General features: G+C 57.8%; 1 protein-coding gene across 3 annotated transcripts in view; it reads right to left on the bottom strand.

The window, feature by feature from the left end:
• The window catches only part of PLEC (plectin), a 122456-nt gene extending 117896 nt beyond the window's left edge, over nucleotides 1-4560 (bottom strand). For all 3 annotated transcript variants that reach the window (XM_083516426.1, XM_083516428.1, XM_083516418.1), the window contains exons 1-3: nucleotides 4398-4560; nucleotides 2437-2477; nucleotides 1757-1864 (exon numbers count right to left, since the gene is read on the bottom strand). In XM_083516426.1, coding sequence (XP_083372552.1) covers nucleotides 1757-1864; nucleotides 2437-2477; nucleotides 4398-4545 — 297 coding nt within the window. In that variant the 5' untranslated portion in view covers nucleotides 4546-4560. The remainder of the gene's footprint in view (nucleotides 1-1756; nucleotides 1865-2436; nucleotides 2478-4397) is intronic.
• Between the last annotated feature and the right edge of the window lie 7657 nt (nucleotides 4561-12217).

Genomic DNA, 12217 nt, shown 5'->3' on the forward strand with positions numbered 1-12217 from the left:
AGAAACAACAATTCGGATGCGCTATAAACATGAAACACCAGATGTCGCCAGAGAGCAGGACATTTTTTATACCTGTTTTTATATAGGGTTTTGTTGTTATAACCATCTAATTTCTGACTTATTTATAGTGGGGGTTTCCCCCTGTGTCAGGAACTGTGCACATTGACCTATAGAGTTTCACAACTGGCCAAACAGCCCCAGCCCAGAGGAAGGGGTCAAGGTGTTCAGGCTTGCGCATGGGACAATTGTGGTGGGTCCCCCAGGAGAGGCTCCTTAGGGAGCCGGGAGCATCTGTGCTCACCATCAGCCCCACTCATAACCAGCCTCTTTGCATGCCTGTCTCTCAGAGGCAAGAGGAGTGAGGTAGAAAAAGGAGCCTTTGCGGGATCTGGGCCTCTTGGGTCCCTCTTCTCCACCCTGGGATGCCCAGGGTCCTCAATGTGGCGCATGTGGGCACCTGGCGCCTTCAAACATCCTTCTTGGCATCTGCCAAGCCACTCTGTCCCTCCCAGGTGTTTTTTTATATATTATTATTATTATAGAAGGTGGCTTTAGGATTCTTCACATTTATTTGTTTAGTTAGGGGGAGTTGCCTGCTTTGTTTGTTTGCTTTGAGTTGAGTTTTATTTGTTAGAGAATATTAGGAGACGTTTTGCCTGTTGTGCTTTTCTGGAGGGGAATTCTGAGCACCAGATTCTCTTCTTTGAAATGAGAATTTAGCAGAATCCGTGACATTTGCGTAGCTTTCCAAATATGTCCAGAAAATTTTGGGGACACCTCTGGTTTGCTCTGGTGCCCAGTTCTGCCCCCCCCCCTTGGCCTCTTGCCTCTCCCTTGTAAACTCCCTGGGAGAAACAGGGGGGGCCTCCCTCTCCCTTGGCACAGGTTGGAAAAGTGCTGCATGCATCCTTCACCCTCCGGCCATTGATTGATTGATTGATTGCATTTGTTTATTTCGCCCAGAAGCTCAAGGTGGCATATACATGGTTCTCCCCCTCCTCATTGAATTTGCACAACAACAACCCTGTGAGGTAGAGCAAGGCGAGAGGTAGTGACTGGTCCAGGGTGGGCTTCGTGGCTGAGTGGGGAGGACTTGAACCCATGTCCCCCACACACACACACACCCAACATGCCAACCATCGCACCACCACTGGCTCTCAAACAGGGTTTTGGAAGGGCTCATCCTGCAAGCCTCCCCATACCACATGCCTCTTCTTCAGAAATCAAATATTTTGCAAGAGGAAGGCCAGTGAGAGAGGCCTGTGGGGTCAGAGCCCAGGGACTTCTGCCCCTGGACTACCTTTGCAACCCAAACCTTTGCATCCCAAATGTTCAAAGCGGTTTGCAAATAACATTCAGCAATAAGTAACATATCCACCCACAATAAGCCCTTGAACTGGATCAACATAAAACACGCCTCTTCCTTCTCCTCCTGGGAGTCGAGGAGGAAGGAAGCTGAGCAGAATTCCTCCACCTGACCCCTGAGGGCCCACAGCTCCCAGGTGCCCCCCCCCCCGGGCCGGGCCTGTGGCGAAAGGATCTGGCCAGGAGAAGCCCCTCGGGAGTTCATGGTGGTGGTGGCAGCAGCAGCAGCAGAGGCTCCTCAGAGTAGCCAACCAGCACCTCCCATGCCAGGTGCAAGGCGGGTGGCACAGGGGGTGAGGGGCAGCTGAGCCGAGCCTGAGCAGCAGGTGCAAAGCGGGGAGAGGCACCCTCTGGGCTTCCACCTAGCCGGGCACACCCTGATCATCCTCACCTGCTGCCTTGTTGCTGCCAGGGGCGCAGAGTCCGGCCCAGAGGGGGCTGCCTGCTCCTTCCTCTGACTGGGTGGCGGCTTTCCCTTGGCACTCTTCTTCCGGCGCTTCTGGAGGCGGCAGACAAAAAGAGGGAGGTCTGGGGACCTGCAAGCAGCCCTGAGACGCAGGCGCACCCCCTGCCCTCCAGTGCCCCCAGGGGGCAGAGGCCGGAAGGGGCGCAGGGTGGCTGCGTGCCAGCCTGCCGTGGACGTCTCTCTCTTCCCTCTCCTCCTCCTCCTCCTTCCGCAACCAAGAGCCTTCTGTTCTCGCTGGCATGGTGAGGAGGCGAAGTGAGTGCCCTTGTCAAGTGCCCAGACAATGGGGGCCTTGAGGGCTCCCTGCCTGCCCCCTATCACGTGCAGGAGGACCCTCCCCTGCCCCGCCTGGGGCCCCCACAGCAGGGCAGCAGCAGGCTCTGAGATGCTTCAGGGAAGGTTTGGGGCTGGCAGGGAAAAGGAGAGGCCACTAGCCAACAGGGCCAGTGTTATGCTAATGCTTATGACCCTGTCCATCTGGCTGGGTAAGGTGTGGGGCCCAAGGGTCTGCAGGAGAGGCGGCAAAGCCTGGGGTCAGGGCAGCCCCAGCCGGGAGCTCTAGGGTGGGCTGGGGGAGCGCGAAACAGACCCAGGCCTGGACTCACCTCGGAGGTTGTCTGGGACTTGCTTCCTCCCAGCTGCTGACCTGGGGGGAGAGAGGGGGGGCAGAGAGTTAGGCCAGCAGTGGAGAGAAAAGAGAACTGCCCCACTCCAAGCCAGAGGGCAGGATGGAAGCCAGAGCCGGCTGGATCAGGCCCGTGGCCCAGCAAGCCCAGCATCCTGTTCTCACAGTGGCTGTGCAGTTGCCCATTATGGGAAGCGGGGCAAGCAGGATTGGAACCCAGACCCCGCCGTTTCCAGCAACTGAGATTCAGAAGCAATGCTTCCTCCAGATGTGAAGAAAGAGGAGGGGGCTCAGGACTGGCACCCCTTTCAGGTGGGCCTTTTCTTGGCTCCTTGTCTTGGCTTCGTGGCTGTTGCCCTGCGCCCAGTTCCCAGGAGGCCCAAATAGCAGACACAGAAAAAGGAGAGGGACAAGGTGCTACCTGATTATCCACCGGACAAAGCAGCCTGCGGAACAGAAGGCCACAGGAAATCAGCTGCCACCTCAGGAAGGCCTCAGAAATGGGGCCAAGGCGGTTGCTCTTCTGGATTCTGCTCCAGAATGCCTTCTCCGAAACCGACACAACCTCATTTGCTCCTGTGCTTCACCATAAACCACCCCAGACATCTTTAATAAAGGGCAGTAGAAATTGCCTAGAGGGCCCATCTAGTCGGCATCCTGTTCCCACAGCGGCCAACAGGCAGCGGGGGATGGTGGCACCCTCCATATGGGTGGGGGCTCAGCCCCCTGCCCCAAAATATTGAGGGGACTGAAGCCCCTTCTGCCCCCTATCACCAGCACCCCGCTAGTAGCCTTCAATAGCCCTCTCCTACATGAATTTGTCTCATAATTCTTTAGCGCACCGTTAAACTATGGAACTCACTCCCACTTGAGCGCTTGTGCTTGAATCCTGCTTGCATTGGTGAGAACAGGAGGCTGGACAAGATGGGACATTGGCCTGATCCAGCCGACTCTTGTGATGTTCTTACGGGTCCAGAGGGCCATTCCCCACGACCCCAAGGTCTCGCCCCCTTCAGAGCCCGTGAGAGTATTTGAATTCTCACATGCCTCACTTTACGCTCTCTTGCATGGACTCACATTTGCCGTTTGGATGGCCATTCTGTCTCTGTGTTGCTCTGCATCAACATCGAGTTTTGACCTTGGATGAACTAACCCCAAATTCTTTCCAAATTGCAATGTTGGGAGGGGGGGCAGGAGGCAGAGAGGAACTAAGACAAGCCCTTCCACATCCGGGCCAGAGGTCCATTGGGCGCAGCCTCGTGTTCCCACAGGGGCCTCTTCTGCCTCTCGCTCGTCAGAAATCATCTTAAACCGGCTGCTTGCTTTAAGCCAGCAAATAATGGGAATAATAATAATAATAATAATAATAATAATAATAATAATAATAAGCCACAGCCCTTATTTTCCTGAAGGAGAGACACTGGCAAAAGGTCAAAGGAGGGAGAAGATCGCTGCATTAGCTGGGGCATTATGGGACGGCAGCGTGGTCCAGTGAGGTGAGCCACTGAAAAGTTGTGGCTAAAGGCATGTCTGTGAAATGGGTGCAGCAGCGATGCTACATGTTAGACCAGCGCAGGGAGCCAGGAGTCAGGAGGGACTGGAGGAGAACCTTGCTCACAGGAACTGCCTTGCAGGGGCAAAGGAAGGCCAGAGGGAGTGTGCCCCATATTGCTCACCCCCCAGTTCACTTTGAAGGGAGATAAATGCATCGCATCCAAGTATTATGATAAATAACCCCCCCTCCAAAGCTGCAACAGACACCCCAAGAAATGGGCTCAAGGCCCCGCAGCCCTCTGACTCCTGCTGCCCCCCTGCAAGCGAGAGGAGGGGGTCAGGCCCAGAGCATCTCCCTCCCTCCTGCAGCCCCTTGGAAGGGCACCCCTGCCTGGCCAGAATGCCCTGCTTGCCCACGGGGGCTGGATGGGCGGCCCCGGCACCTACCTGCCCAGAGGCTGGGGGGCTGGCGTCCCCGCAGGGAGCAGAGCAGGAAGAGAGCCCAGACTCCCAGGGAGCCCAGCACCAGGGAAGCTACCCAGGCGACGCGCAGCCAGGCAGGGTCGCTCAGTGCCCACGGGCTCAGGGAGGCCATACTCAGCCCGCCGTGCCACGCCAGCCGCTGCCTTTGGGGCGAGAGGGAAGGAGGAAGGAAGGAGGGTGTGCCGGCAGCAGCAGCAGCGGCCCGTTAACCCTCGACGGCCTGTCCGCGGCCCAGATGGGTTCCAGATGTGCGCAGCCCCGTCCGCTGCCTCCCTCCCCACAGCTGGGCCGCTCCTGGTGAGTCAGACGGGCAGGGCGGGCTCTTAACCCTCAGTGGGAACACAGGCCCTGCCAGGGCTGACGGGGCCAGAGGAGTCCTGAGGGGGCACAGAGGACCCCCTCATCCTCCCCACAGCCCTGGAAGTGGGGGACACCAGCTTCAGGGCTTTGTGCTGTCAATCAAAGGGCTTTCTAGAGCGAGGAAAGCGGGTCCAGACCTGGCTCATGTACAAGCGTGGCTTATTGCCCCCCTTCCCTAGTTGCTCCAATGCCCCCCTCCCCCAGCAGGGGGCTCTGCCAAGAAGGGCCTGGGAGTGTCAGAGCCCCCTCCGGGGCAAGACTTTCAGCTCCAGCTGAGAGCCAAGGAGGCATTTTGTGCTTTTGAGGTGGAGAGGCCACCTTTCAGGGATGCTTGAGTTGCGGTTCCTGCACTGCCGCGGGTTGGGCTAGATGACCCCTGGGCTCCCTTCCAGCTCTACAGTTCTGTGATTCTATGATTTATTCTGCTCGTCCTCCTCCTCCCCCCTTTCTTTTCAGCTGCCTCTAGATTCAGCTTTTTAAACTCAAGCAAGATGTATTTTTGGAAACGAAGGGTGGGCTGACTCATGTTGCCTCTGACGCTCTGTTCTGCCTTCACCCAGAAAGAGGGGCAGCCCCAGTCCCCACAGAGGCCCCTGTGGCTTCCCCGGCTGGGACCCTGGAAGCAGGTCCCGGAGGCAGGAGGGGCTGTGGGCCCCCCCCAAGGGAAGGGCAGCCTTTGCCACATGGCATCATGCACACACGACATCAGAAGAGGCTGCTGGATCAGGCCACGTGGGCCCCAGCCAGAAGCACCAATGGGAACTCATGCGCAGGATCCGAGCACAAGAGCAGCCGCAGCTTGGATTCAGAAGCAGGGCTGCCTCCAGATGTGGAAGCAGAGCAGAGCCTTCAGGGCCGGCAGCCGTCCTTGGTAGCCCCCCCCCCCCATGACAGGAGACGGTGGCCTTTGGGGATCCTTCCTCTGCAGATCAGCACAGCCTCTCTGCAGAGAGAAAAACAGCCTGTCAAGGGAAATGCTCAGCTCAAGTTCTCCCTTCTGGACATTTCTGCATGCAGGATTCGTCACGCACCTTTTGAGGGCTCCAACTTGCCAGGGCAAACTGGGCCCCTTGATTCTGCAGCACACCAATTATTATTATTATTATTATTATTATTATTATTATTATTATTATTATTATTATTTTGTTCCCCACCCAGCCTCTCTAAACTGGTTATATCTATTTGCTTCACAAGGAGCCCAGGGGCCCCAAAGGGGGCCCAGAAGAAAAGGCTTCCCTGTTTAGGGAAGTTTTTAACGTTTGAAGTTTTATTCTGTTTTTAGTCCTCTGTTGGGAAGTGTCCAGAGTGGCTGGGGAAACCCAGCCAGATGGGCAGGGTAATAATAATAATAATAATAATAATAATAATAATAATAATAATAATAATAATAATAATAATAATGGCTCCCCCCTGCCCTTCTGTGAACCACTTCCCAGCTCACCTAAGACAATTGGACCCCTGAGCCAGGACTCCTCGTGGGCAACTGAGGCAGGCCAAGATCTATAGCTGGAGGGCAGCATCCCCCCCCCCTGGCTGGAAGCAGCTGCCCTGGGGGGAAAGGAGTCCAGCAGCAGCAAGCAGGCAGCCCAGCTTCATCAGCTGAGCTGCTCCCCGGCCCCCTATCCCCCCCCCCCAGAGGCCACCAGTGCTACCTACCCTGGGAGGAAGAGGAGTCGAGAGGCAACGCGGTCTTCTTGGAGTTTTCTAGCACCCAGTGAGGTGCCTCACAGCAGGAGACTCATCTGCTTGGGGGTGGGAGTCATCGTGTGCCTTCTCCTCCCTCCCAACCCCTTTTCCTTTTGTGCTGTGTCTTTTAGACTGTAGGCATAAGGGGGGGGGGGCAGGACTGCCTTTTTACCAATCTCGGGGGGGGGGCTGCTCTGGGAGCCTTTTTTTTTTTCTGAAAAGTGGGATGCAAATTGCTTCAATAAATAAAATTTCAAAAATACCTTCAGCTGGGGATGTCACAACGTGAAAAACAGGACCAGAGGCTGTTATGCAATCTCTCTGGTGACGCAGAAGTCTTTGGGGGGAAATTAGGAAGGAGAATGGAAGAGGCCTCTGAGCTAACAGCCAGCCTTGCTCTGCTGAGCGCCTCTCTCTTCCGCCTGGAGAGACCCTCCACAGCTTTGTTGGATGCGGCAGGGATGGCCTGGCCACGATCCAGAGCGAGCGGACAGGCTCAGGCAGCACATGCAAAGTGGGGGGAGGGCAGAGGGGGCCCCAGCCCCCATTCCCTCTCAGCTCACCAGCCCCTGCCCTCTGCTGCAGGACCAACAGGGCACAGTTGTGTTGGTGTCTCTACATGGACTGTGGGGAGGGAGGCGGGGGGGGGGGGCTTTGCCTCCAAAGGTCTCCTCCAAAGTAGACCCAGCTAGCGCAGCCTCTTCTGGGAAGCTCCAAGCAGAACCTGGGTGCAACAGGTCAACCTGTCCTTGTGATTCCCAGGATCCGTTATTCATTGGCCTCCTGAGACTGCCCTTGGGATAGCCTCATCGCCCTTTAATTTAGGACATGCCGGCACCAGCCCCGTTGGCAGACCTGTTCTGTGCTCCAGAGATGTCTGCAAAGGCGGCATGAAGGCTGGCAACGTCCACCTCACTGTGTGGGAACCCCTTCCAGGCGACCGCAGCCATGACTAGAGGAGGAATGGCCGCTGGGAGGAGTGCAAAGAGAAGAAATGCCCCCCTGGCATCTGCAGCAGCACAACTAGATGCTCTTGTCTGCCCCGGCTGCAACAGAACATGTCTCTCCTGCGTCGGTCTCTACAGCCCCAGCAACGATCCAGCAGCAGGACTTCACCCCCAAAGGCGGCGCCTCCCCTGTTTCCCAAGACACAGATACCAACCAACTTTTTAAATGCCCCCCAAGTCAGTGGCCATCTCTGCCTCCTTCCTGCAGGAGCTGTGAGAGAGGGAGAAAAACTTGTCTCCCTCCACTTTCTCCAGGCTAAGGAATAGTTTGGAACTTCTGCCTCTGACGCCTCTTTCCTCTAAACTAAAAAGCCTCAAGTGCTGCAACTTTCTTCACAGCAGAGCAGCTCCCAAACCCTCGGACATTTTGGCTGCCCTTGGCTGAACCTTTTCCAATTCTTCAATATCCTTTTTGAGGCGAGGCGCCCAGAACGGGACGCCCTGTTCCAAACGCGCTCTAGACTTGTATAGCAGCACTACCACAGGGCAGTTCTGTTTTCGGATCCTTGCCAAGAATTCGCCTTTTCTTTGAGGTCCACCCACTCCTGGTTAGATGGGGCAGGCGGCTGCTTGGCGAGAGAAGACCCCACCCTGCGGGGCTCCCAAGGAGGGGGGGGGGAGAAAGGCTGGAGGGCCCGAGGAGGGAGAGGCGCGGGGGGGGGCTGCCCCACGTGGCTGGGGGCAGGCAAGATCTCCTGGTGGGCACCGCAGCTGCCTGGCAGTTTCTGAAAACATCTGGAGTCCCAAACTGAGGGAGGGGCTGGTTATATTCCCCTGTGACGCAGTGATTGGCAGGGACTGCTGGGGGCAGGCTCCCTGCATGGCCGGGGTTGGACTAGATGACCCTTGGGGGTCCCTTCCAGCTCTCCAGTCCTCCGAGTCTCGGATTCTCGGCTTCTTTCCCCAAAGAGGCTCCCGCCCCGCCCTTCTCCCCTGGGGGGGCGGGGCTGCCGGGAAAGTGCGGGGGAGGGGGAGGGGCGCGCCCGATTCGGAAAGCGAAAGTGATGCTGGCCTCCCGCGGCGCGGCTGCTGCTGCCACCTAGAGGCCGAGCCCGGAAGCGCAGCAGCCCGCCAGGAGTCGCCGCCTCCGGCCCGGGGTGGCCCGCCCGGCCCCCGCCTGGCTCCCAGGGCGGGGAGGGGGCAAAAGGGAGCACCTGGAGGAGGATCGCGGCTGGGGGGGGGGGCTTCCTTGGGGTGCCCCGCAGCCTGGTGCCCGCTGGTGGTGCGGGAGGAAGGGGTCGCGTGGGCGCGCCCTTGGCGAAGGGAGACGGGGAGCCCCGGAGCTGCCTGCCAGAGCCAGGCGCTTTGGAAAGAGAGTCCAGGAGCCCGTTCTCACCACAGGTGGGGGGCTACCTGTCTTGGGGGGTGGCGTGGGCCGCGTGGGAGGTGAGGGAGACCCCCCCTTCATGCGTCAGAGCCCTCCCATTTTGGTCCAGTCTCTTGCACACTTGGGGTGGGGGTGGGCTGCGCTGCCTGGACACCTCCGTGAGTTTCTTGGGTGGAAAGTGAGATAAAGATGTACAGTATGCGGGTGGTGCTGTGGGTTAAACCAGAGCCTAGGACTTGCCGATGGGAAGGTCAGAGGTTCGAATCCCCGTGACGGGGTGAGCTCCTGTTGCTCGGTCCCTGCTCCTGCCAACCTAGCAGTTCAAAAGCACGTCAAGTGCAAGTAGATAAATAGGTACCACTCTGGCGGGAAAGTAAACGGCATATCCGTGCGCTGCTCTGGTTCACCAGAAGCGGCTTAGTCATGCTGGCCACATGAGCCAGAAGCTGTACGCCGGCTCCCTCGGCCAATAAAGTGAGATGAGCGCTGCAACCCCAGAGTCGGCCACGACTGGATCTAATGGTCAGGGGTCCCTTTACCTTTACATGTAACAAAGCAGTCCAGAAGCTTCAGCCATGAGGAAGCGCAATGGAGAGGTGTGCCTTGCTGCAAAGGCATCGCCCCTCTTTGCATCTGCTCCCCGTTCGCCTCCGGCCCCATATCAAGGTTTCAGAGGCTGGGGAGCCTTCAGCCCGTCCACAATGGCTGGACTGCAAGTCCCAGGACCCCAGACCATTGGGCATGCTGGCTGCGGGAATCCAGGAACATCTGGAGGACCCCACCCCACTTGGAAGTTTTCCAGGGCCCCTCCACACCCAGGGCCCAAAGACCAGGAGAGGCAAAAGGGCTTCGCTCAGGCAGCCCCTCCTGAGAAAGAGGCAAGGGGCTTTGGAAACCCTCCTCCCTTGTCAGAAAAAGAAAACAAAAGAGGGTTTTTTTAATGGCAGGAGGCCTTCAGCTTACTGGAATCAAATGGAGGCAATTCTTAAATTTCTTTACTGGCCCTTACACTGCAAAGCTTTGCAAATTATTGTCATTGATTTATATTTTGACTGCAGACGAAGGCAGCTGGAATTGGACGTTTTCGCAGGAGCAAAGGCCTGATGTCCCTGCAGAGGAAGCTCTCCCTGGAGGAAGATGTGGAAGGCAAGAAGCAGCTGGGCATGGACTGGAAGCGTGGCCGCCCAAGGGGGGCTGCCTCCCCAGGGCTTTGTTGTGCTCCCCACCTTCTGTTCCCACCTGCTTGGAGTAAGTTGGCAGCCACTAGGTTTGTGGATAGCAGTGCCCCCCACTCAGAGGCATACCCAGGGGCTGGCATGGTTGTCCCCTGCCAAGGGCACAAGGGAGCCGATGTACGTCTATGCTTAAGGTTGAGGCGCCTCTCCTGGACCCCGTCCTTTCAGACTCAGAACCGGGGGGGGGGGGGAGTTTCACAGAGACTCCTGGAGACAACCACTCACCCCCTTTTGGGTGTTCCATTCTGGGGGGGCATTTCAGAGCAGCAGAGGCGCTGGGAGCAAAGCTCATCTGGGGCGAAGAATGAGCACAGCTCCCCCTGCATTCCCCCCCCCCCATTTCGGACATGCAGGGGGTGGGGAAAGGCCTTTGCATCCAAGACTTGGGGCACCATCAGAGGCCAAGTTGTTAACAAGCTCCCATTGTCCTTTCTTCCTATAAGAAGTTGGCCTGTGGAGCCGCCTGGCAAGACAGTGAAACCACATTGGCTTCGGTGCCCCTTCCCCCCAGTGCCCAGCCGCTGCCAGTTGGCTCTGGAGGGGCCTTGGCCTCTGGGGGCCCTGAGCGAGTGCCCCCCTCGTGGGCTCTGCAAGGCCACAGCAGAACAGACCGGCCAGCCCCAAAGCCCAAGCCCGGCTGGACTAAGAGTGAGCATTTCCACCATGTGGGGAGAAACTGTCCCAACTGGTTTGGTACCTTATTCTGCATATACTCAAGGGCAAAATAGTGCTTGGCAGCATCAGGTGTCAGTTGCAAAATCCTGGGACTGAATATTCAGCCACAGAAGTGGGCATTTTGCAAAGCTCTGCTTTCCGCCTCCTATGAAGGCTCCCACTGCCCAGTGACCTGGCGTGAGCATGAGGCATCGGGAGCACCGTTGAGCCAGGGCCACCCCTGATCTTGCCTGGCACAGCTTCTGCTACAGCACAGGGTGGGGGGCACACTGATTGCCCCCCCCCCAGTAGCAGCGCCACCACCCCTGGCTGGTTTTAGAAGGGCTGCAGTACGCAAAGGGTTAAACCCCAGGCTCCCAGCCGCTCCCTCCTCTGCATGGAAAAACTGCCTCAAACCAACCCTTTTCATTACATGAAAAGCAGCTTCTGCTCCCAAACCGCAGCCCTGGCACCGCCCCATAGCGGCCCCTTTGATCTGGTGGGGCAGCAGCTTCCAGGGAACAGAAGGAGGGGGCAGGACCCCCCAGGGAGGGAGAAAGGGCCCTTATCCGCACCACGTGCATTGAATTGGAGGGAGAGGCAGCTGAAGGATTTTTTGCAGGGGGAGTGTTGTACTCAAGCTGAAGTCTGTCCCACCACCCACCCCACCCCGAGGCCTTTGGCCCACCATCATGGGTCCCCCCCCCACCAAAGTTTGTGATGCCCCCTGCCCGCCTGGGGTGGCCCCCTCCTCTCCCCACTGCACCCATAAAAAGCCACAGGTCACCCTGTGAGCCCACCACTAAGCTGGCGGGGGGGGGGCGCTCTGCCTCATAAACACCTGGGAAACGCTTCCTTTGCACTGGGAGCAACAGGGCCTGTTGGCCCCCTCCCACAAGGCTTTCTCCTCCCATTACCTCCAAGGCTCAGATCCATTTTCTCCAGAGAGAAAAAAGACCTCAAAACATCTGATCTGTCAGAGCAAACACACACGCAAACAAAACACACACACACACACACACACACACACACAGACTTTCACCAACACAGTTGTTTTTCTGCTGCTTGGAACATTCTGCCCCCCCCCCTCATGTTCCCCAAGTAATGAGCAATCGGGGAAGAATGGGCCCCAGGGAGCTGGCGCTTCCTGAAGCTGCCACACAAAGGGCCGGAAATGCCTCTTGTGCAGGAACTGCCAGCTTCCCTGCCACCCCCCCCCCAGCCCTGCCCCAAAGCAGCCCGCTTCCTCACACACACACCCCACCTCTCTGGCATCAATCGGCCAAGGTGGGCGCGACAAGAGCACCCCCTTGTGGTGCGTGGAGGAACGGGAAACTCCTGCTGGCCAGAGAAGGTGCCCAGTTCAGCTCTGCAGCGCCAGGAGGGAGGAGCCCCCAGCCCCTCGGCTTAAACAGGTGCTGCCCCAGGCCCAGGAGGAAGCACCTGCTGGATCAGGCCCACCCAGTCCAGCCTCCTCTTCTCACGGGGGCCAAGCAGGTGCCCAGGACGGGGAGC

Source organism: Podarcis liolepis (assembly GCF_965112155.1).
Source record: "Podarcis liolepis genome assembly, chromosome: 8".
NCBI classification, from domain to species: Eukaryota; Metazoa; Chordata; class Lepidosauria; order Squamata; family Lacertidae; genus Podarcis; species Podarcis liolepis.